General features: G+C 29.2%; 1 protein-coding gene across 13 annotated transcripts in view; it reads left to right on the top strand.

The window, feature by feature from the left end:
- Positions 1-25,450, top strand: part of LOC142324190 (uncharacterized) — a 444,097-nt gene that overhangs the window by 324,548 nt on the left and 94,099 nt on the right. For all 13 annotated transcript variants that reach the window (XM_075364941.1, XM_075364940.1, XM_075364943.1 and 10 more), the window contains 2 exons: positions 12,910-13,173; positions 18,461-18,663. In XM_075364941.1, coding sequence (XP_075221056.1) covers positions 12,910-13,173; positions 18,461-18,663 — 467 coding nt within the window. The remainder of the gene's footprint in view (positions 1-12,909; positions 13,174-18,460; positions 18,664-25,450) is intronic.

The raw sequence follows: 25,450 nt of genomic DNA, 5'->3' as shown, positions 1-25,450 counted from the left end.
AACTCAAAAAAGGTCTTGTAAAAGAAAAATTTCCATGTAATTTGAAAAATTAATTATTAATCATTTTTAATATTTAAAAGAGTGTTATTTGATGTTTGTTTTGTATCTTGATGCCTGATGTATGAAAAAATGGATAACTGATTGATTGGATAACTCATGATTTTGTTATAGTTTGTATAATCAAACTGATTGTGAATCGGTGGCTTTGTTAGCATTTGCTCTGAGCCATATGCATACAGCTTATCTACAGAATTTGAGATTATAGCTCCTCTACATTGAATATTGCCCAGAATAACTGTATGGTGCAGATATTAATAAGGAAGGTGCATCATCAATTTCTGGGACCAAACATTTTCTGTTTAATTGTCCCTTCTTCTGTTTTCGTTCATTCCAAATATATTTATCAAAAAATTTAAGTTAATATTATCTTTAGTGTAAAAGAAAAAATTTAAAAAAAAAAAATCTTAAGTATTAAGTTAGATTTCATATAATTTATACTTCATGTTAATACTTCCAACTCTGGGAGTCTTGATTAGGTAAATTTACTGCATATATGCATCCAGTTTCTAGTTACCTGCTTCAAAATTACTTCACTTTCACAATATGTATTCAGCTATCGCACATTCAAAATTTTAAGTATAATCAAATTAAACTTTTCTCTATTATATAAAAAGCTAAATGAATTTGTAAATCTTTTAAAAAATGTTAAAAAGTTTAATCTTAGTTGTATGAATTATAATAAAGTTAAACAATTTTGTCACTAAAGTTTGACTTGAATTAAGCATCTTTTTCTGTATAAATTTCAGATATATTTTATGTTAATAATTTACTTTATAATTTCAAACAAACAAAAATTTATAACATGAATATTTTGGGAAATTTTAACCCTTAAAATGCCTACGTCCTCTTTTACGAACGTCAAGGTTTCGTGTGTAAATGCCGGTTCCGTATATACGGACGTCACAAAAACAAATCATAAAAAATACAAATCATATTTTCCCAGAGAATTTATACTTCTCTGAATCAGAAAAAAATACTCTTTGCAATACACACTTTATATCGTGAAAATAATCTTTATGTGCTTTCGATATAACAATTGACATATCACGTAGTCTAATCTCTGATGTTTACTGCTGTCATTTGTCAGCTTTTTGTTTGTTTTTGGCGGTCTTTGTGCTTAGCGTGTGGGATTGTAATTATATGGTATATCTTAATTTGTATTTATATTATATATATGAAACGTTGCAGGTCGCCATTAAGCGATAATACGATAAGAAACTTATTAGAAGATGAATATGAAAGACAACCAACTTTTTGGTTGGTTGAAGGTTTTAGACTGTATAATAGATCACTAACCTTTTGTCGTTAATCGTAACATACTTTAAATTTCGTCCACGAAATTTCGTGGACATTTTAAGTATGTTAATGTTCATTTTATGTTCAAGTATGTCATATTTAAAGTATGCCGATTCATTTTATCTACTAAGTTTTTCTTTAATCGATAAATTTTATGACGTAAAATTTTTATTCGAGTTATGATTTAGTGCTCTTACGGAGATGTTGTGCCCTTAAGATAATTCCGTAAGACTAGGAAGTAGGGTTGAGGAAGTTGTAGCTTTAACTTGTAGAGCAAGGCAGGTATCCATATCTTATCAAAGACCTGTTCGATGTCTAAGAACGCCGCCGAGCAGAATTTCCTCTCCGTCAGACACTCACTGATGACTCTATGGGATTGTTCGTTTGTGGAATGGCCACACCTCAACCCCAAACTGGTGGTCCGGAATTACCCCCTTACTCTCCAACACCAGCCCAACCCTGTTCAGTAGTAGCTTCTCAAGCAATTTAGATAAGTCCGGTAATAGGCTAATTGGTCTGTAAGAAGAAACTTCCTGTGCAGGCTTCCCTGGTTTCAAGATCATCACCACCTGCGACACCTTTCATTCCGCTGGGAAGTAAGACGTCCGCAGAACAGCGTTAAACAGATTCATAATGTACTCAATGCCTTTAAGGGGTAGCATGACAAGCATTTTATGCCTCACTAACTCAAAGCCCGGGGCCTTCCTTAGTCGCCTTCCTCGGTTGATTAATTTCAGTATCTCCCTTGCAGAGATTTGTTTAATCGGGAAGCTGATTGGCATCGGGCTCTCAAGGAAGTCGTTAACATCCACATCACCAGGGCCGTCTTCATCGTGGGGTCGGAACAACATTACCTCTACATATGAAGCAAACAGATCGGCCTCCTCTTTGTCAGTCCTCCCCCTCGATCCAGTACGCCTCTGTAGAGCGGGGAGTGTTCCTGGGGATCGTTGCGGTCCCTTCGTAGCCTTCCATAAGAAGCATCTGTCCCCTTTCAGGTGAGAAAGATTTCCTATATACTCCTTGAATGTCTCGTCCCTGATAGTTCTCAACATCCTCCTCAGCCACCGCGCCGTCCTATTATGAAGAGTCCTGTCTTCTGGCCTTCTGAAACGCTGCCAATTCCGCCGAAGACGCCGTTTCGAGACAATTAGTTCTGTCACTTCCCTCGGATAGGTATTGTCTCTGGCCGCTGTGCTCACTCCTGCATGACCGACGTCAAAAGGTACGTCGCGTAATCAATATCCCCAGGGGTATCGAGTGGAAACGGGTCAGTCAGTTTCTCCTCGATCCAGTCCTGGTAAGAACCCAATCCGTTTGTCTCGTATGAAGAGTAGGCCTCTCTTTTCCCCTCAGTACCGTTGTGCTCATTGTAAGTGGAACGGGCGAGTGGTGTGACGATTAATCGTAGTTGTTTATCACCAGTGTGTATGCAAATGATATACCCGAGGTGACAAAAAAGAGTCAAGCAAATCCGGGATTTTCATCAGGTCCGTAGGCCAGTATGTCGGCTAGAATCCCGATACCACGTCCAGGCGCAGATTCTGGACACACCTCCTCAGCAATCTATCCCTGCTGGTTGTCAACTGGAAACCCCACAATGGGTCTTTCGCGTTCCAGTCTCTTCTGGAAATAAATCTAGAACCCAGAGTGGCAAAGTAATCGGAAAACAACTCGTCAGTTACAGTATGGGGCGATGGGTAGTACACCGTGGTCAGCTTAATAGACCCCAACCAGTCTGTAATTTCAACTATGGTTACTTGAATCTGTTCAGTGCAGAAGCCCAGAAGTTGGTGATGCCGCGGAGAACTCCGAATCATTATTGCGGTTCCTCCATGGACCCTCCCATCTGGGTGATTCGTCACATACACAGAATAACTTTAAAGCCTGAGGTAGTTCCAGTCAGTAAGGTGCGTTTCCGACATCAATATTACATCCAGGGAATTGGAAATTTCCATAACCTCTAGCTCCTCACGCCTAGAAAGTAGGTCGTTAATTTTCCATGCAGGGATGCGTAGATATCTGGATATCAACAGATTTTGGAGAGGACCTGGGTGAGCAAGGTTATCAGACTTCCAATCTATTGAACCAGTAAGTCTGTATTTGGTAAAAGCCTGTCCAATTTGTCCATACTGCCCTCTCTAGCATGCCCAGCTGTTGCAGGTTGGTTCACAACATCCGTATCCTCTAATGGAAAGCCACTAAACCTATTCAATAGTGGTAAGTCACCACTGCTAGGACTACAATTCACTGCTTGCCTCCTCGGCATAGGTATCATCCTCCACTGACTAGTAGTAAGCTGGGACTTAATGGTTATTCTCTCGTTATCAGTCAAAGCACCTGACAGATTGTTCGCTAAAGTTGTCTCTAATAAACTTCTTGCGAGCAGCCCTCCTTGGGTTCCTATCCAATGACAGCAGTGGATCACGTTTCCTGGATAGTACATGACAACATCCAATATTAGATAAAGTCTATGAAAACCAAAATGTCATGTGGTTTTGATGAGATTTCTTCTTATTCCCTAAAATTCATTTATGAACATATTTCTCATGTTTCTGTGTATTTATGCAAGTCTACAGTCAAGTAAAATTCTGGATAAACTTAAACAAGCAGTGGTAGTTGCTGTTTATAAAAAGGAGATAGTAATTATATCAGGAACTTTAGGCCTATAGCCTTGTTTTCACAATTTTCAAAGATTCTGGAAATCATAGGGTTAACTTTCTTATAATTTTTTCAGTGTTAATCAATTTGCCTTTCAGAAAAATCTAGGCACTGGAAATGCCTTATGTAAATTTGTCTCACAATTGGTAAATGGCATCAATGAAGATTCTAAAGATGGCTCCCTCTTTCTGTTTATCCAGAAGACCTTTGATGTTGTTGATTATTATATATTATTAAATAATATGGAACAAGCGGGTATAAGAGGTTTAGCCTTTAACTGGTTTGAATTTTACTTAAAGGGAAGAACTCAAAAGGTTAAAATTAAAAAAATGCTCAGTAACGGAGTCATAGAATTCAGTGTCTCTCAGGTTCAGTTTTGGGCCCAATTCTGTTCCTAATTTATATTATCGACTTCTTTTCTGGCAAATTTCAATTTTATTTGACCTCATTTGCAGATGATACTGCCCTTTATATAGAGAAAAAGGTTTTGACTGAGTTTTGAAATCTATCAAAGAGGACTTATTTAAAATTAGGTTGTGGTTAACCAAAGATAGGATTACGTTAAATACATCTAAATTCAAATACATAATTTTCCAGTTAAACGGTGAGAAAACTAGCAACTCGCATGTTAGATATCATAATCTCACCTGCTCTCAAATAGCAGCGATAGTATTGATCTAGTCTATAGAATGAAATATCAAGGGGTAACTACTGATTACAATCTTTCATGGGAAAAACATATTCTTAGTCTAAAGAATGAAATGATTTGTTATGTGAGAAATTTTTATTATCTTTGGGATTTCTGCCCAATTGGTGTTCTAAAAATGCTTTACTTGGTTTTGGTTGAATCTCGATGAAGGTATGGAATTGAATGTTGGGATGGTACATATTTTAATAAAAAAATCTGACCCATAGTGATAGGCCAGAAACATCTTATACGTAAAATAAGTAGAATACCTGCTAGGATACATTCATTCCCTTCTTTTTGTATCTTAAACTTGTTGTTCCCTTTGAGGCATTTATACTTGTTTAAGGTACTTAAACTTTCCTTTCGTAGGAGTGGATATAAGACTCTTAAATATAAACTAACTGACCGAGATATGCAAAGCATAGTAATTTCGTACTTCCTTGGCACCGGAAGGAGTGTTTTAGAATATTTTTCACTCATATAGCACCAGAGGTTTATAATTGTTTGGCAGATTGTGTGAAAGATAGTCTAGGTTTAAATTCATTCAGAATTTCTCTTGAGCACTGTCTCATCACTATGAAAATTGAGTTCTTTTCTTATTAAATTGTGACTAAAACTGACAAGTTATCCTACGAAAGCATAAAGCTTATAGCTTTCATGAATCACCTTTTGACTTCTAATGACAAACTGAATGATTTTCCCTCTCTTTGATATTTCTATAACATATAGTAATTGTTAAATTTCTACTCAGCCACTTCTGTCCTCATTTGTATATCTTTAATACTCTTCAATATTTTAATCATAAATTGTTAATTAGCCAAGTTTTTGTATTCAAAATATATGCTAAAAAAATGTAACCAGTATCTTAAGATCAAATTGTCATGGTACATCTGCTGAAATGTTGCGAAAGTTTGATGTAGGTGAAAAAATATATTTACGTAAAGGTAGCATGCTTATGCTGGGCTATAGGCAGAAGAAAAGTAAAAAAAAGCAGGTTTTGGTCTTATCTGCTGGTGCAGTTGCAGCAAATGAGAGAAGATTAGAAAGAAAGGGTGCAACAATAACCATAACCAGCAATCCAAAAGTGATTAGAAAATACAGTGATTTTATGGGTGGAGTAGATTGTTTTAATTAGATATTATACCATTATCTAAATGACAGAAAAACAATATTCTTTGACTGAAAATTCAGTTTTCTTTGACTGAAAATTTATCAGAAGAATGGTTAAAACAAAATAAAGGTAACAATGAAAGTTTCTGGTCTGATGCTCTTAGTGGTGGTAGTCGTGGTGATGATGAGGCTAATCCAGAGCTGTTGTTTCCAAACAAGATTGAAAAAACTGTTGTGTATGCAGTGCTGCAAGCACTAAAAATGGGGGGGAAAAAAAAAATCAACATTTGTTCGTAAAAAATTCAAAAGAGGCCTTCATATAAAATGCTATGCATTTCATAACTGCTAATTAACACACTCTTTATTATCCTTCTTTGAAATGCATCTTTAGTTAGCAGTGTGGGTAGTTTACTTTCTTCATAAAGTATTTTTCTTCATAAACTGTCTTCATAATCTGTAACTATTACTTTTCACCTTGTTTTATATTATGTTCTCCATTGAGGTGAAATAAATGTATTTATTTTTAAAAAAAGTTATGAATTTTTTATTTATGAATGAAAGTGTTTCGAATTTGGTGTGTGTGAACAAAATTAATGTGATTTTTTTATAACATACAGTTTCTTTTGATAAATATTTATTTTGTGATATTTTTTACAATTTCTTGGAAAATTTGGAAACTTTTTTTACAGAAGTAAATTTCCTTATTACTATGTATTTATGTTTTATTATATGGTAAAGTAAGATATGCTGTGTAATAAAGTAATTAATTATGAACAGATGCAAAAAAAAATTGCTTAAATTGATGATTAAATAATAGAGTTTTGAATTTTTTTTTATAAAACTACAAAATCACCAAAAACAGCTTGGCACTTTAGGCAATCACCATTGAAACAATGTCTGGCACTATAGGTATATATTTTTTAACATATCCCTGGCACTAAATGAGTTAACTACCTTATTCTAAAGTTATTCTATGTATTTCATTTTTTTTATAATTATTGTTTGTGTTGAAAAAAAATTTAATTTTTTTTTTAAGGATGTATTGAGTTCTTATTGTTGTTTAATTTTAGCCAGTTTTACTTATTATTTTAATAAGTTTTTTATTCAGTATTGTGCAATGACTGTTTCATAAATTATTACTTTCAAAGCAGTGGGTCTAAACATAAAATAATATAAACTTAAGTAACAACGGAATTTTAAGGGTCCTTTAAATCTACATCAGTATGTGAACAAGTCATAGTCCATGTTAACTTCTTCAATGCTATGCTGGAACAGTTTTTCAGTTTAAATTACAATTTATTAGCTGAAAAAAGTTTTATTACTTTATTATAAGATGAATGGTAAAAAAAAAAAATTAAATGTTATCGCATTTGAATGTTTACCTTCTGGTCAAAGTAATACCATTACAAATTTTCAATTTTTTTTATTCCAGGTAGATTTCCACCAGTGTATATCCAATTTAGCCAATTATAGTGATGGAACTTTGTAGTGTTGCATTTAAGCTATTTTTCTTAGACCTTAGTCTTTATGGCATATTTTAAACTCATGGACTTCTACAGTTATATTTTTCGCATGTTGCTTGTTTTAAGTTTAATGGCTTGAATGACTGAAACGCCTGAATTTTGGATAATACGCTGCAAAATTTAGTTATTGTATGACAGTTATCATCGTTTAATTTACTATACTATTTTTTTATTCTGGAAAAACCACTGTTATAAAAATAATACCTATGAATAATATTGAATTTTTTTTATAATTCTCAGTGAAACACAAACAACATTTTTGTAAATAAAAATGGACTCTGAATGTAAATAGAAATTTATTACTTAACTAAATCCCACTGATTTTTTAGTCAGTTAATTTCATAAAATTGAGTTAATAATGGACTGTATTTTTTTTAATTTCTAAAAAAAAAAATAATACCATAACACTACAGTTTTATAATGCATTGTATATTGGAATGTTTTATATTATTAATAATAATAATTCAAAATCTTTCCTGTTAACTGACATTTTAAAAGTAAAAATGTGTAAATTAATAAAATTGTAATGTAGAGCAATGGACCATACTCCAATAAATGATTGACCCCTACATGGTTGAATTTTTGTTAGCAATGATACACGGTAATCATTATCTTTTTGATAAAAGAATAAAAGTATTATAGACTCATGCCTTCTCAGTGAATCTATGCATATCAGAACACAGTAATTTATGTAAATATAAATTTTTATTTTTTCTGTTATCCAAGAAGGAGCATTTTACACTCCCCTTGGATTTCGTTAAATTTATTTTATTTTTATTTTAGTTGTTCTTTTTTAATATTATTTATTTTTAAGTCTTTTATATGTGATAGTAATTATAATTAATTTTTTAATATGTTGACTGTGATAGTAGTTGTATGTTTTTGTGATTAATATTTCAGTTTAAGTTTTTTTATTTTGTCTTTGTTTTTAATATTTTAGTTTAAGTTTTAATTTTGTTTTTAAATTTCTAATTTAAGTACTTATTTTATTTTAATATTTTTTGCTGTTTTATTGGATTTTATATTCTTGTTTTCCGGGTGGTGATAACATAAAAATGTTTTTTGCCCAAAAAAATAAAAAAATAATGAAAACATGGTAAGGTTTTTTTTATCGTAAATGTAATATCTTCACTTAAAGTAAATTGTTATATAATAAACTATTAAAATAATAGATGTAAGACAGTTAGAACAGCCCTAAAAAGTTAATTTTAGCAAAACAATAATAATAATAATAACTCCAAGATTTATGAATAAACTCTTCCTAACATGATCAAATGTTGGGAAAAACATATATAAAGTTACTGAAATAATATGTAAAGTTTTTATCTCTTTTAAGATTCTTTCTATGCTCCTTATTTGAAAGGTGTTTTGGATATGAAGTTGGGATCATGGTTAAAATTTTATTCTTCCTATAAATAATCATACCATACTCACATGCATCATTTAAAAAATGATTTTGTAAATTTATTTTACAAAATGTAAAATGATATTAATGTAAAGTAAATATTCATTTTTTTATTTTTTGCTATAAAAATATGGTTACATTTATCTAGATTTAAATAAATGCGGTTATTCTAAAGTAATCAGATTCAAAAGAGCACTGTTCACAATTCAGATAACTGTACTTCAATAAAAATACCTGACCTTACATATTCATTTTTGATTAAGTAAAATTCATATACTAATTATTTAATTATAATTATTGTTTTGTAAAACCTATTGCTATTAGGTATCAGTGATAATATTCAAATGACTGCCCATCATTAAATTAATTGTTTTCATTTTGTAAACATTTTCCTTGAGGCATTAATAATGCCCTTGCTGCAACATTTGCTCAATTATTTTTTTCATAACAATTTTGTGAGTATAATTGAACCTACTTATAGTGAGCTGTATTATTAGAGAGATATTTGGCCATTAGGCTTGTTATGCAGCTACTAGGCAGAAAACAGAGTATTCAAGTTGTTCCTTGGGCAGTCCTTCTTCCAGATACCAAGGGCACTCTAGTTTTTCAAGTCATGACCTGGTAAATTAAGTAGGATCAGGCCTGCACTCATAGAACCAGTAACGAACGGGTAATCAAAAAATGAGGTGGGAAGTGATTTACCCTCACAGTAGATCAGGTTAGCTTACTGTCTTGTCCAGGACACAAATTAACCACTAGTACATGTATATCTCAATTATGATGATTGTTGATGAAAATAAGATATGCGCAAGCAAGAAAATATTAATATTATAGAATTACAGAATTACTACAAATTCTGAAGACATTGTATCCATTTCAAATGCTGTATACTCCAGTAATAATAAATTATTATCACTATTGCCATCAAAGTATGATAATATATATACATACGATATATATCTTTTTAATTTATTCATGGTTTTAAAAATATTAATGATATGTTAATGTATTTATCATAATATGCATTAATGTATAATTTTTAAATGTTTCCAAGCATTTAATTCTCAACTTGAGAAGAAAAGATCCTTTATTTTAAGACTGATCATGCTAAGCATAAATAATTGTGTTGCTCTAAAATAATTCAGTTATTTCTGAGCACTATCAACTTACACAAGATCAATTCAGGGCAATATTGTAGTTCAATTGCAAGTATAGAATTATTTACTTACATAAATGAGATTTGTAATTAGTTCAGCTACAATTAATAGAAGTACAACTGGTTATTCAGAATTTTTATAGTTATTTTTCTTACAGAGGGGATTGAGAAACAATTTTTATAAATTTAAATTACAAGTTAGGTGTGCAGTATCTTTGTGTAATCTTGCATTTCAGAACATTGTTTTATACATCTATATGGATATTTATGTTGTTTTATTATTACTTCTTAATTCACAATTAGAGAAAGTACAATTAATTACAGAGTTTTAAAAGTATTTTTTTCATTTATGACATTGCAAGATGCCTCTAAAATGAAAGAAAGTTTAGTTTTCAGGGTAGGTAGATGGTTATCAAAATGAGATTTAAAATTTTGGAAAAAAATTTTATTTATTGATTTAAACATTTATTACAATATTAAATACGTGAATAATACTTTTTGTATACTTTTTCTGGCTTCTTATGTAGTAATGCCAAAATAAATATTATTTTTGATTAGTTTTAAATAAAAGAGAAAGTAAGGGCGATTTTAATTAAAGATTTAAACTTGAGAATTGTATTTAATAAAATGTTGCCAAACAATCTAACCAAAAAGGAATAAGGGTGGAAATTTGCCAAGAAATCTTTACAATCATCGAATAACTCTTCACAGTGCTATCTCCGTTGATGAATCATGGGTTTACAGTATGGCTATGAAATAAATTGTATGCAAAGTATACTGTACTCTTCACTATTTCTGTAATTGATTATTTTTATCAGGAGTTATACATCTTTTCACTAAATATCATTTTGTAAAATTAATGTGCCAAAGTTGTGGGAAAGTATAATTCACGTAATTCTTTCCAGGATATTTGTAGAGCTTGCTGTGAGAGATTAAATAACCATATCTATATTTTATATTGTTTGTTAATAATTTTTTTTCAGCAAAATGTTTTGGTGTGTGTGTGAGTATTGTGGAGTAAAGTGTTAGTCACAGAATCTCGAGTAACTGAACTTTTGTTCACAATTATAATGAAGGAAATAAAATAATATTGTTGAATGATATTTATTATGCTATAATATAATGGCAAAAATAAAAGTTGTTCCATCATGGACATGCCAAAATATTTTGAAGAATTGAAGAAATGCTGTGATTTTTTCATTAAAGAATGTTTAAGACACTGTTCTGCACACCAACAGTTAGGTGTAGCAAGATTACTCAATTTTCATTTTCAAGTCATTCTATTTTACATAATAATAAATCTCTTTTGTAATTTTAGTTACTAATAATTTTTAAAATGTAAGAGTCTAATTTTATTTTTGCGTATCTTGAATTTTCTTTGTTGCATAATGTTGTTAAATGACTGAATTTCTCATTAAAAAGTCGAATCCAAATAAAACGAATTTTTATTCTAATTAATGTTTCCCCAATCAACTATGAAAAAAAGTGTTTTTATCTTCAGGAGGACCTTTATGGTTATCACATTGAGCACAATTGGCTTAGAAACGAGACAGCTTTTGTACATATCATGTTTTAACGATACAGTGATTAGATATCCTTTCACAAAAGACCACTTCATGAAAGATGTAACTGTAACTACAATTCTGATGCAGATCCTTATTTATTAATTTTTTGTTTCAGTTGAAAAAAATATTCGTGTTTCACAGAGTATGAATCTGTAATCTGAAAAGTAGAATATATATATATATTTTTTAAATACATGTATAATAAGAAAAAAGTCATATTAGATTCAGTAAATTATCAAGAAGTTCGTTATAAGTTTGCCGGTAAGAGTCCGCAGAACTGGACGGCACGGCGAAGTCAACGACTACGTTTACAATTCTAAACGTCATCTAACCTAAAAAAGAAATGAAAAAGAAAAAATTAAAAAATAAGCATGAAAACATTATATTTCAGTTCAATTGGATTTGTAATAATAATAATACTTTCAAAAAATACCTGGAATTTTTTTGACAACTTTTTTCTTCCATTTGATGAACCGCGGGACTCGATTATGTTACTTTTCCTCAAAAAGTGGGTTTACGAATCGCGTCGCTAGGTAGCAGTACTTAATAGCGCCTTTGAATTTACGAATGATCTTGTACAAAAACTTGATAATGTACATGAAATAATAAAATTTAAAAGAAACTATACTACAGCTTGTTTTAATAGTAAATGTTCACATGGAAATAAAAGTAGTGAAGATGAAACTATTTTTTTAATTCTCATCACCTCATTAAAACAAAAGTAAAATTACAGAAAAAGTAAAGTATACAGAAGATTATAGCTGCTAAATAAAACACAAAAAACACGAATAGGAAAGTGTTGCAAATGTGGCAACAAAGATTTGTTACATAAAACAGAAATAAACTCGATTGGTAAAATTTTTATTCTACAATTACAATTATTTGAACTAACTGATGGAGAAATAAGAAAAAGTTCATTTAATAATAATATAAAAAGTGTGCCACGGATACGATAAAAATCAAGGGTTACACTTAAAAAGTAATAAGTGCAAGATTACATCACGGATCTTCGCTTCATGAAGGTATTGAACAACGAATAATCATAAGAATTGTATTATTTCTGTAAATGTGATATGTACTGCACATAAATGAAATCAGGCCGGTAAGAGTTTTGTAACAAATTTTTCTCTTGCTTATTATATATGGAACGCTTAAACATTGTTTATTATCTATTAGTGTATATCTATTGTCTATTACAGATATTTAACATGTATTTTTTATTAAACAAAATTCTAAATGAATACAGATTTTGTTAATAGAAATGTAGTGTATTACCTTTTTTGATATCGGTATCATTTTGTTAAAAACAGTTTAATTTATATTACAGAAATTTTTGTTTTCTTCGCAGAAGAAATGATATTTGCGAGACTCTTACCGTACGGTTAACAATTTCATTCATTGTAATATTTTTGGATATCACTAATTTCTACATTTTTTTTTTTTAGTGTCTTCATCCTTAAAACATCATTCTTCAGCTACGTCAGATAGTTCCAAACAAAAACAGCCAAGTCAGTTATCACCTTCCGGTCGACAAATAGAAAAACAAGATAAGTCAGTCACTTCTAATGAAGAGTCTGTCTCATCAACGAGAATTTCACAAGCATCAACAACTTCCAATGTCTCTACTGATAAATCTTCATTCTTAGATAATACTACAAAAGTTTCTGGTGTTCAAGATATTTTGACTCGAATGCGAAATGCTGATCTTGGTAAGCTTTTTCTTCTTTCCTTATAAAATAAAAAAAAAAATATTTTCTGTTCTATAAGTTTTTAAATGCACATAATTAATTATAGAAATTTATATTTAAATACATTAAAACACACAGCATGTAAATTGATGAAATCTGCGTCTTTACCATCATTTTCTATACTGAATTGGTAATAGCATCTAAACTATTTGTTAATCTTACAAGAAAAAATTGTTATTTCTTATAATCTCTGAAGTGTAACAGTAGTCATAGTTAAAGTTGATGATTAACACTTGTATCAGATACAAAATGCTGATTTTTCTTTAAAAATCCATAACTCTTGTCACTTCTGTATAAAAGTGCTTTAGCAGATAAATAATTTTTGAAGAATTGAAATTAATATTACGAGGGTAAGTTAAAAAGTAAAGTGAAATTAAAAAAAAAAAGCAATGTATTTATTTGTACTTACATAAATGATACATACATTATTTTTCAACATAATCTCCTCCTACTTCTATCCACTTAGTCCATCTTTTAATGAGCTTTTGAATTCCTTCCTGGAAGATAGTTTTCGGTCTGGTGTGCAGAAACTTTTTCACCGCTTCTAGGGCCTCTTCAACAGATCGACAATGATTCCCTCGCAACTCTTCTTTTAATGTGCCAAAATGATGAAAATCGCTTGGAGCCAAGTCCGGACTGTATGGAGGATGGTCCAGCAGCTCAAAACTGAGATCTTGAAGGCAAATGAATGCTTTTTGGCTGTATGAGGTCGAGCATTATAGTGAAACAAAATCACACCTTTAGAAAGTTTACCACATCTTTTGGATCTGATTTTTTGCTTCAGTAAACGTAGTAGCTCACAGTAGTTGTCACTGTTTACTGATTGACCTTTAGGTGTGATGGAAACCAAAAGTGAACCTTCTATATCCCAGAATATCGTCATCTACACCTTTCCTGCAGACATCTGAGTTTTGAACTTTTTTGTTGTGAGAGATGAAGGATGTTGCCACACTAAACTTTGTCGCTTACTCTAAGGTTCAGAGCGATGGACCCATGTCTCATCAGCGATTATTATTCGATTAAGAAATGAGTCTCCTTTATCTTCATAAATGATTCTCTTTGTAGATGCTGGTCATTGATGTGGAACCCAGCGAGCACAGACCTTTTTAAAGTTTTTAAAGGATGATTGAAAATGCTGAGCCATGGCTTATATTCAACTCACATGCAATGTCATCAACTGTAATTCGTCGATTACCGTGGATTTGTTTAACCGCTTCAACATTGTCGTTAGTCTTTGAAGTGGATGGCCTACCTTGCCGCTGTTCATCACAGAGAAAAGTCCTACCATTTTTAAAGCGATCAATCCATTTGTAGATCTTGCTTCCACACAAACAAGTATCTCCTCCATATTGCTGCTGCATTCGACAAATAATCTTTGCTGGTTTCACTCCTTCTGAACTGTGGAAATGATTCACTGCTCACATTTCGTTCTTGGTGCAATCAAACAAAGGGGCACTCATAGACTTTTAAACACAATCACAAATAGCTAACAATAAACAACTCTTTCAATGAACAGCTGATATAGGTTGTGAGTTATAGCCACTGATCTCTATATTACTGAATAGGGGATTTCATGTAGTGGAATTGGTAAAATTTAAAGCATAAACTAGCGCCACTAAATGAGTGGTAGAACTAAATAAAATGAAACTTTGCATGTGCAGAGGTAAGTTTAAGATTAGGAATAAAACCACGTTTTAAATTTAAACCGATGCAGTAGAAGTATTCTGATTTTGTATTTTGAATAAAGTGACCTATTTTTATTGTATTAAAAAACAACTGATTGTGAATACATGTAAATTTAAAATAAATTTGTGAGTAAAAATCATGCGGAAGTGTGTTTTTTGTAAAACAAAAGGTACGAAACTGAACAATGCATCTAAGTGCAACGTAAGTTTTGACAATGTAAGGATTGCAAAACTTGCGTAATTATTGTGAATTCATAATAAGTTGTTATTCATAAATAATAAAAAAAAATTGATTGAATATGTACAGCAGTCGTAAAATTATTGTCCAATTCAGTTAAAATTGATATCAACTGCATAGTAATTAATTGGTTGTCAAAAAACACGTGGTTAAATATCTTAAATTTTGTCAGATTCATCACCTGACAAAATATTTTGTCAGTTGATTAATTTAAGATTAACGACAAAAAATTATACTTATTTTGTTTGATCATTTATTATATTTAAATTTATTTTAAATATAAAATTGACTTAGAAAATTGTTCATATATTTTCTTTTAGCTCGGTATAAATATTAGCTATTTAATTCCTTTAAAAAATCCTGCAATTTTCTACATCTGTCCGTAAATTTCTGCTTGTGCTGCGAAAATGACCGTTCTTTTGGTTATCTGACTTGAGTAAAATAAGCATCCCTACTGTCACGATTATAGTCACGCATGAGTACAATGGTTTTATTTAGTTCGCAGCATCCCATTCAGTGGCGCTGGAGTATGCTTCAATACTGAACACTTCATTGTATTTTACGCCGTAGGGATCCCCTATCCAGTTATATAGAGATCAGTGGTTATAGCAGAACAATCATTACTGCCATACATGTGATTGGTAGGGAAATCAAAATTTCCCTTTATTTTTTTACTTTGGTAAAATACATATTATTTCAGTAATGAATTTTTATTTTAAATTTTTTACCAAAAAGGGAAAGATCTTTAATTTTACCAGTTTGTATTATTTTTAATTTATATTAAAAAATTACTCTGTACCAAATGAATTGATTTTGATGGTTCAATTTATTTTTTTTAAGAGGAATTTTAGTGATCCTGTTATAAACTTTTTCAGATAACTTAAGTGCTGATTTTAAAAATTAAAAACTACATTATCTACTCTAATGATATGAGTGTATTTAAATTGTTTTTTGTATTCATCACTGCTTAATACTGGATTTTTATAGCGTTGTTACATATCTATTTCAATTCACAATGAGTGTTTTCTCATGAAAATCAGAGAAGCTGCTATAAAAAATTAGAGTTAAAAAAGTTTTCGAGGAACATTAGCTCATGGAAGTATCAATTACTGAATGTTGTTGCTGTACATTTCTTGGCTTATTTTGATCAAAATTCAATTTTTTTTTCTATTTTGGACTTTTTCTTAATTGCAATAATTGAGAAATTTTCAATGATATATCATAAGTGGTACTTATTTTCATTGGTTCAGAGTTATAGCCAAATAAAATTTTAATTAATTAAATATTTGGATCTTACAAGGGGAAGGGATATCGGTTTAAATCCGACTTTTTTCCTTTTTTTAACTTTTTTTTAATTTAAATATATTGATTTGTTAATAAATTATTAACCTCTGATTGTAAAAAAAAATTGTTACAATAAATATAATTCAATAATAATAATAAAAAATAATAAAAATATCAGAAGTTATTAATGAAATAAAATTTTATGTTCTTTTCATTTAAAAAAAAAAATGTGTGTATATAATTTAATAGGCGTACAAGGAAGTCATATGGTGTTGACATCAGATTTTTTTTATAATTGGAAATGCATTATTAGCAGATGGGAAATGGCAAGCTCGACTGGAATTTGAACCTAGGTCCAGATGAAGACAGAGATGCTATCACTGTCATGAAGATTGGTGGAGTTTGATATCAGCTTCAAAAAGTTAAAAAATTTAGACCGTTATTTTTTAGTCAGGCTTTTCTTTTGATTAATGGTTTCTGTGAGATCACTTTGAAAACTTTAATTTTAAAAACTTTAAAACCAAAAATATTTTGCACTATTAATTGTAAAATTATAATAGCACTTTAGGAAAGGAAACTACAAAAGAACTACGTATGAAAAAAAACATTGTTATATTGGTTGTTACGGTAAGATATCTTTGTAAACAAGCCATGCTGGTTTAGGTTAATACAATTTGTGTAGACAAATATAAAATTAATCATACTGAATACTTAATCAAAGCACTATAACACTTCTCAATAAATCAGGTAAAGGCTTATAAGTAATATAAAGGAGTTATGTTACAAACACCTTATAGTTTCAAGAAGTTTGAAAACAAGTTATTTATGAATACAAGTTAAAAATGGCTAGCCGGAAATGAGATGTCTTGATTATAGTAGCTGGATAGGTTAAAAGGGTTTCTATAATTGAAACTACTGACATACATCTTGTGTTTTTCATTGTTGAATATAGAGTTTCTTTATTTTTGTACCTTACTGCACCTCCAATAATAGCCTAACTCTTGGTCATTCACCCTACAAAGAACTGCTTTTACACCTGCTATGTTTTTTTTATAGTTATACTATGACCTTCAATATGAAGAATTTTTTTTATATAAATAGGCTCCTTCAATCATTTAACTTTTTAAATTATTTGTGAATTATTTGTGGTGTAAGTCCTAGCTTTTACACCACTTATTTCCTAATTATTTTAATAATTAATGAATTTTAGCTTTTTTTTTGTAATTTGTGTTGATATAAATTCTTAAGTACTGTAAATAATTGAGGTTTAAACAACTCAAAGAAGAGAAGATATAATAAAAAAAATCATAACCTAGCTTGTTATGGATAGATTCATTACACTTTTCATCTAAAGGTCTATTAAAAGAAAGAGGAATTAACTGAGAGTACAGAACTTAATCAGATAAAAACTTCTGACTTGTAAGAGAATTTTTTATACTGAATAATTATTTTTGTGTTAGTTAAGCTACTGTACATAATAGTGTCTCTTGAAATCGCTTTAAATGTATGTTCATTAGTTTTTCTTAAAATTCACCATTTTTATCTTGAATTTTTATTATATAAAGAATGTACACCTTTCAAAAATGTATGGCATTTTCTTACCTTTTTTTTTACAGCAATCTGATTGTTCACTCATAAATGAAAAAAAATTATTGAATGTCAAGGTGCTTATTGAATAGAGATTTTTTCTGATTTACATTTGATTTTTCAGTGCGTTAAATTAAATTTAAGTTAAGCTGTTTAACATGTAAGAACAATAACATCATCCACAAAATTCTCAAATTGGACTGAGGGTCATATTAAAACTTCACGAGTAAAAAGGGTTAAACGATGTTATGACAATGTTATACTTTCATCTAGTCTGAGCTGAATTCCACCCTATTGTCACCTTAAAAAAATAGCTGATATTTCATTAATATTATGTTATAATTCATACACTTATTTTATGTAATGATATTTTACTATTCTTTCAAATCGCATTTCTGATTCCATTGAAATATAAATTTTATTAATGTTGGTTATCCAATTTTTTTGTTACCAGTTGTCGAAAGCGGAGACACTAATGAAGATCAAGAAGCAAGGGCATTACTCAACAAGTTTCTTGGTGCATCTGTGATATTACAGGGTATGGAACAAGGAATGAAGGCGCACCAACAGCAGCAGCAGCAGACAAATGGACATAATTCTCTTCCAGCATCGCCTACCAGTGCTACTCTTGTTAGCAGAGTTGAAAAACAAAGAATGGTAAGTAGAAATACTTGTTTAAATGATCATTATTATTATTATTATTATTGTATGCGTGCATGAAAACATATAAAAAACTTTTAAACGCAAATAAAATGTCGCCCCAAGATTAAAATATGCAAGCGATTGCATTTCATCCAACTGTTTTCTTTATTTTCTTTTCCATTCAATATTTGACTAATAAATTGAAAAAACTTGTTAATAAGCGGAAATGAATCTCATGGATAATATCTTTCCAACTCTCCCATCACCAACAATCTTTATAAATTTACCTATAGAGGGTAGATATGTAGATATATGTTTATTATAATTTAAAACACTACCCTAGCTGAATGAAAATTCCTTGATGTAATAGAGTATTGAAACATTTCCTTTGGTCCAAATGTTTACAATAATAAAAAATATTTTGAAATATTACAATAAGGACCCAAAAGAAGAGGTGTTTGAAAATTATAAACCCTTTAAAATGGTTTTACATTTACTACTCCAATTAAAAATGGTATTTTTTTGTTTACTAAAATGATTTGAGTGACTATCTACTAAAAAATCTACAGGAAAGAGAAATAGGGATTTGCAAAATCAGAAATAAGTATTCTGTTAAAAAAATAAATCACACACAAAAGAAAGGCATTATTTTTTTTTTATATACCAAAGTTTTTTTTTTTACTCCAGAAGGAAGTTAGGAAGTTTGTTTGATAGTCTTTTATTTATATTTGTGATTCATAATGTAACTGGAACAACTGTTCCAAAGAAATGTGTTGATTCTTCTGTTTTATTAAAGGTAGTCCAAATGATGAAAATCTTAATAAAATAAAAATTATAAAATTACAGAAAATAATACTGAAAGGTTTATAAATTTAAAAGTTAACAGCTTTTGAATAATATTGAAAAAGAAAATAAATGAATTTTCAAGAATAAAGGTTCTAAACTTTTCATCTTAGTTTTTATGAATGATACCAGATAAATGCCAATTTGAAAAAAAAAATCAAAAATATGATTTTGTATTTATGAAGAAGCCCTATGTATAATTTGTCATACAAAACGCTCAATCCTGCCATAAGAGATTGTAAGGGGTTTTTCTCTTTGATCATAGTAAATATTTTATTTATTGTAAAATAATTTTTTGTGTTTTTTATTGTCTTCCGCATTGATTAAGGGAAAAAAATTTTGTAATATTACATTGATGTGTTTAAATTGATCAGTATTAAAGTTTACTATTTTTTTTAAACCATTTAGATGGATCCCTGAGAATAATATCAAGAGAGTTATGTTAAAACGTTTTTATAAATTCATTTCATTTACTTGATCTATCATAAACATGTTCAGCTGTAAATTATATATATATATATAAAGTTTTTATAAAGAGATTAACATTTTATATTTTAGAGGGAATTGCTTTTTAAATTGTACAATAATAGCTGTGATACTGAAATAAGTATCATTTAATTGTCTGTCCTTGGTTCACATCACTATGTTTCATTTCTTCCAGTTTATATAATTTGTGTTGCTTACTTACTTCATTGTTTTCTAAATATATTAAAAAGTATTTAGTTACTTGAATTTTAGTTATTTATTTAAACACACCTGAAGAATATTACTCAGTACTGATTTTGCATAACTTTGAATTTTTTACAATTTTCTTTAAGTACTAAATAGGTATTATTAGTAATATAAAATTTTACCTTTAAAGTAAGTAAAAAATAGACATATGTAATATGTTTTATGTTTTATGTTTTTGTAATATGTAATATGTTTGTAATATGTTTTCTTTACTCTAATAGAATATCCCATTGGTAATTTATAGTTTTCAGTGACCTTAACTTTCTTATTACCATGGCATTTCTAATTTTTTGATATTCAGTTACCTGCAAGAAGTCAAAAGATTTGCTACTAGGCTTCATTTAACTTCAAGTTGGTGGTAATGATTACAATTTGAAAATCACTTTTATGATGTAACAAAGTTAATTCTGATACTTTATGTAACGTTTGTGAATGTTTTTTTTATTTTTACGACTGAATTATCCAACTATATAATGTCTTGGTTAAATATCTGGTTTACCCAGATACAGCAATCCGTGCAGATTTTTAAGAAAGAGTAATTTTTTTTTTTTTTAATTTAAAAATGAGTGATTGATTTTTCTTATTGAAGTTTAAATTATATTTTGTATGAATTAAATTGCTACTGATAAGTTTGTTTTAAATGACTGATTTTTTTTATTGTTCTTTAAGATTTTAAATACAAGAATTTATTTAAGCATTTAGGTGATGTATTTAGGGTACCTACAATTATTTGTGTTCATATCTAATTTTCTATTTTTTTTTACTATCAATTTATTTACTCTATCTTCAAAATTTACAATCTAGAACTACATGAAATGTTTTTTGCAGTGAAACATTAATGTGAAGTTGTTTGTAGAATAATAAAGTAAATGTATCCAGTAAAACTTTATTTTGTTAGGTAATCGTAACTATAATGGTTGTATCAACCAGAAATCTGTCCAATTTCAGTCTTAAAAATAGTATAGCCATTAAGATGAATAACCAATACCTGTGCGTGCCAGGTTTAGTTGGGAAAGGGTGAAACAAAGTCTTTTCTCTCAATCTTCTTTAATAAGCTTAATATATGCTGAAAACCTGTGTGTACCATCCTTGCAGATGATGGTATTTCCATCTAAAAGCACCTTCACCTTAGGGACTGGTTCTGTAGTGAACATCATTATTCTCAGGGCTAGTATTCTAACTGGTGTTCCTTAAACCTCAGGTGCTTTATAAGCATCATAAAAAGAAAACAAGTAGAAAATTAATGTGGTCTTCTGAAGCTTAGTATTTATTACATGTGGTATTAATAAATACAAAATCAGTTGAGCAGCGTAGTACTAAAAATAACTTTTTATTTAAAGGTTTCAATTTTTTAATAATAGGTCCATATTAAATTGTTGTTGTGAAAGATAATAAAATCTTGAATAAGTAGGTTTAAATAAGCTAGAGCATTTGTAAATAAAATGTAGTCAGTAATTTAAATAAGAAAAGTACTTAATTTTACCCAATATTGATTTCATTCAATTCATTTTCAGTATTTCACAACCACATTTTATACTTTTTTAAAGCTAAAGAAAGTGGGTGAAACAAACTCAATAATAGGCTGGTGATTGTGGGGTGCAGTCAAGCTTAACTGATAGCACATAGCTTGATGGAGCCCTTAGGACTAAGTACAGGCTCATTTGTTGTTTATTTGCAAGATGAGAACCTGCAAGCGTGTGCCCTCTATCATAGGTATACTGATGGGCTATTAAAAAATAGGTAGATATGTAGTGATATTCATGTCAACCCTTTGCATTCCTTTGGCTGCAACATGATGTACTCTTATACCTATTTAACCTCTACAGTCAGAGCCAAATGCAAAATGGTAGATCTTTTTTCCCTGAAGGTTCTTTTCTTTAAGCTTGAAGGAATTTATTGTCATTGTGCACAAAGATATTAAAAATAGAATAGAGCAATGCATAAGGTCATTTTATCTTTCATATTTTATTTTATGTTCAGTGCTGTTTTAAGAAATAAATCTTATGTAATGGATTTATAAACTTCAGTGACAAATTGCTATTTTATTCTTTATTTTGGTATTTTGCCAACAGCTGCCTAACAACATCTGGTCTCTATTTTTTGCATTCTATAATGAAATTGAAAAGAAAATTAATAATTAAACACTTTATTATTTTTTTTTAAGTAATACATGTATATTGGAAAAAACTAATAATTTACTGGTAGATTTGTTAAATTTAAGAATTTAAAAATATATCTACATAATATTCTGGTGGCTTATTTAAATATAATTCTGTTGTTCAATATTGTTACATTTCATTTTGGTTTTTTCTATCAACAAAAAGAAAAAATATAAATATGATATAAAAATGAAAATTTTTTTGTTTACCAAATTCATTAATGCGGTAAATCTATTACTATGATTTAGGATTCAATGGTTTTTTGTTTGTTTAAGACATCAGTATACTAGTTTGAATTGAAGGTGATTGATTGCATCTTACAATTCAGACTTATGTCAGAAAAATAATCATGATTCAGCAAATCTTTTTTATACTTCCACTAAAAGGTAGTATTTTATGTTGTAATTGTTACACCTACTTTGGCTGTTGGGTACTAATTGGTTAGTATCTTCACTTCAGATTCAACTGGTTGCAGGATCTAGTAGTAATGGTTTGAAGTAGTTCTTTGACTAGGACAACTATGAAGTAGCTGTGAATTTCTGTTATCAGAAAAATACCCTAGATTTTTGTATATATATATATATATATATATATCTAGGAATATTTATCAAGTGTATAGTTTAATTCTTTTATTTATTGTGAAATCAATAAAATATTTTGGAAGTGTTGAAAAAAGCTGGCAAGTATTTCATGACTTTCCTGGGTATACCGGTCAAGTCATGATTACCAAAATAATATTTTAGCATCAAAATTCCCAAATTTTGAATTAAAAAGGTTTTTGACTTTAGGAGTTTCCATACTCTGTGGGAAAAAATTATTTATAAAGAAGTGATCCCTAATGAAAAACAATAATAATAATTTAAAAGAGAATTGTTTAAAAATATTGAAAAATAAACTACATCTTTTATGAAAGTAATGAAAAAAATTTTTCTCATTTTGGGTCCAGAATATATTATAATGTCAAAGTTTAATTTTAAATAGCCCTTATAAATGATGAAAATTATAAAAGATTTGTTTTACTTAATAAAAATTAAGAGTTAAGAGCCAAAAAACAGAATATGTATTTTTTTAGAGGTGGGGAATAAATTTAAAAAAAACATTTTTCTTAAAATATTTATAGGTAAAACTTAACAAATTTGCTTAAGTAAAGCTTTCTCTAAATCTAACATGGAAATATTTGAGGTAAATTTGAAGAAAATCAGTTTGGTCAATCCTGAGATATAAGACTAAAAGCAGTGTGACCTACATACATTCATGTTTTTTTTTGTTCTAGAAAACTAGATGGATCCTAAAATGTAAAGATCTGCAAAAATTTCCAATACATCATTTTTGACATGAACACCATACTTTCTCCTTTAATGTAGCTAGCTATTCTAGCTGTATTCACTGGGAAAGTAAAAGATATTCATAAATATGATATAAAAATGAAAATTGTTTTGTTTACCCGATTCATTAATGTAGTAGATCTGTTTGGAACTATCTTTTAGGATTCTATATTTTATTATAATAAAAAAGAATTGGTTTTGGTATCACATACAATAAAATTAATATTTTGCTATATTATTTTCTATCAATAATTCACTGATTGAAATACTAATCCCAGTGAAGATCGTTAAATCGTTTAAATCTTATCTCTTTTTATACTGTTAATCAAAATTTAATTTTGTCATTATTATTATTAATCAAAACAATGCAAATTATTTCCTAAATTTAAGGAATTGGTTACCAAAAGCCATACTTATACAAAATTTTTCTTTAATTTTTTTTTTTAAATTGAAGTAAATGTTTTTATTAGAACTAGGAATTACGTCATACACAATCATATGTTATCTTGTGTAATCTTGTTTATCCAGACCCTATTCATTTGAGGATCCTGTGATTATTCTATATTGAAGACATACTTCACAAAAACGTTCTATATTCTACAAAGCTTTAGAACCCCAGTTCTTTTCTTAATCTGGTCTGATTTTATAATTTCAAGTCAATACAGTACTATAAAGTACTTAACAGTAGAATGGAATGAATTTATTCTTTTTTCAAAATGTTGTATTAAGATTTTTCATTTTTACCTACCTCTAATTTAAAATCTTATATTATAGATATCCATCAGTTAAATGCAAATTTTTATAACAAGTGAAACTCTTGTATTGTGCCTCAGTAGCACTTTAAACTAACCCCCACTCCTTGTTTTAAGAACTGTGAGTAGTGTAGTAAATAAATTGTAAGCCTGTTTTCTATTCTGCTTGTGTACTTTCTTCAAAATTGACATTATTTTAAATAACATTTGAATTTATTATTAATACATACATTAAAAATAATTCCTAATAAGTTACAATATTTTACATGTCACATTTATTGTGATCCATGTGGGTATTAAAATATTTTCAGATTTAACATTTCATTCATCTGGACTACATCTGGTACCAGCTAATCTGTTTGAATTTGAATATGGCATAAACATATATATGATTTTTAATTTTAATTTAGAGTTTATTATGTAATGAATTTTAAAGCCATGAAGAAACCAGGTTTATGTGAGATACCTGTATGGTATCAACCAAGCAGATCAGTAAATACTGACAAATTTTTATTCAGTTCATGAACATTTGACTTTTTATCTATAAATGCTAAACATATATTTTTTTAAATTTCTTTGTTCACTGGCATAGAAATTTAATTTTTGTCAGTTAGTTTTACTGTCTTACTATATTGCTATGTTAAAAAATAAAAGCAGCTGTTTTTTAAAGTTTCTTTTCATCATATGGCTTTGCTTAGTTTTGTTTTTTTGCTGCATAATGACAATGACAGTGTTGCCTGTTCTAATTCTTACATTTGAAGTATTTTTACAGAAAAATTATTTTTAAAAATAGAGTAAACAAAATAATAAGTATTTCTTCAATGTAAAAAGTTTTAGTTTACGCTCTATGTAGCCTCTTTATATTGTTCTCAACATTTTTTTTTATCAAGATACAGGTTTTTTGCCATTAATTTCTTACAAATAATTTCTTTCCTCATTTGTAGGAAGCAGTGCAATGTTTTTTATCATGTATGTATTTAAATAAAGTTAA

Source organism: Lycorma delicatula, chromosome 4, assembly GCF_047948215.1.
Source record: "Lycorma delicatula isolate Av1 chromosome 4, ASM4794821v1, whole genome shotgun sequence".
Taxonomy (NCBI): Eukaryota; Metazoa; Arthropoda; class Insecta; order Hemiptera; family Fulgoridae; genus Lycorma; species Lycorma delicatula.
This window is presented reverse-complemented; position numbering and strand designations above follow the sequence as displayed.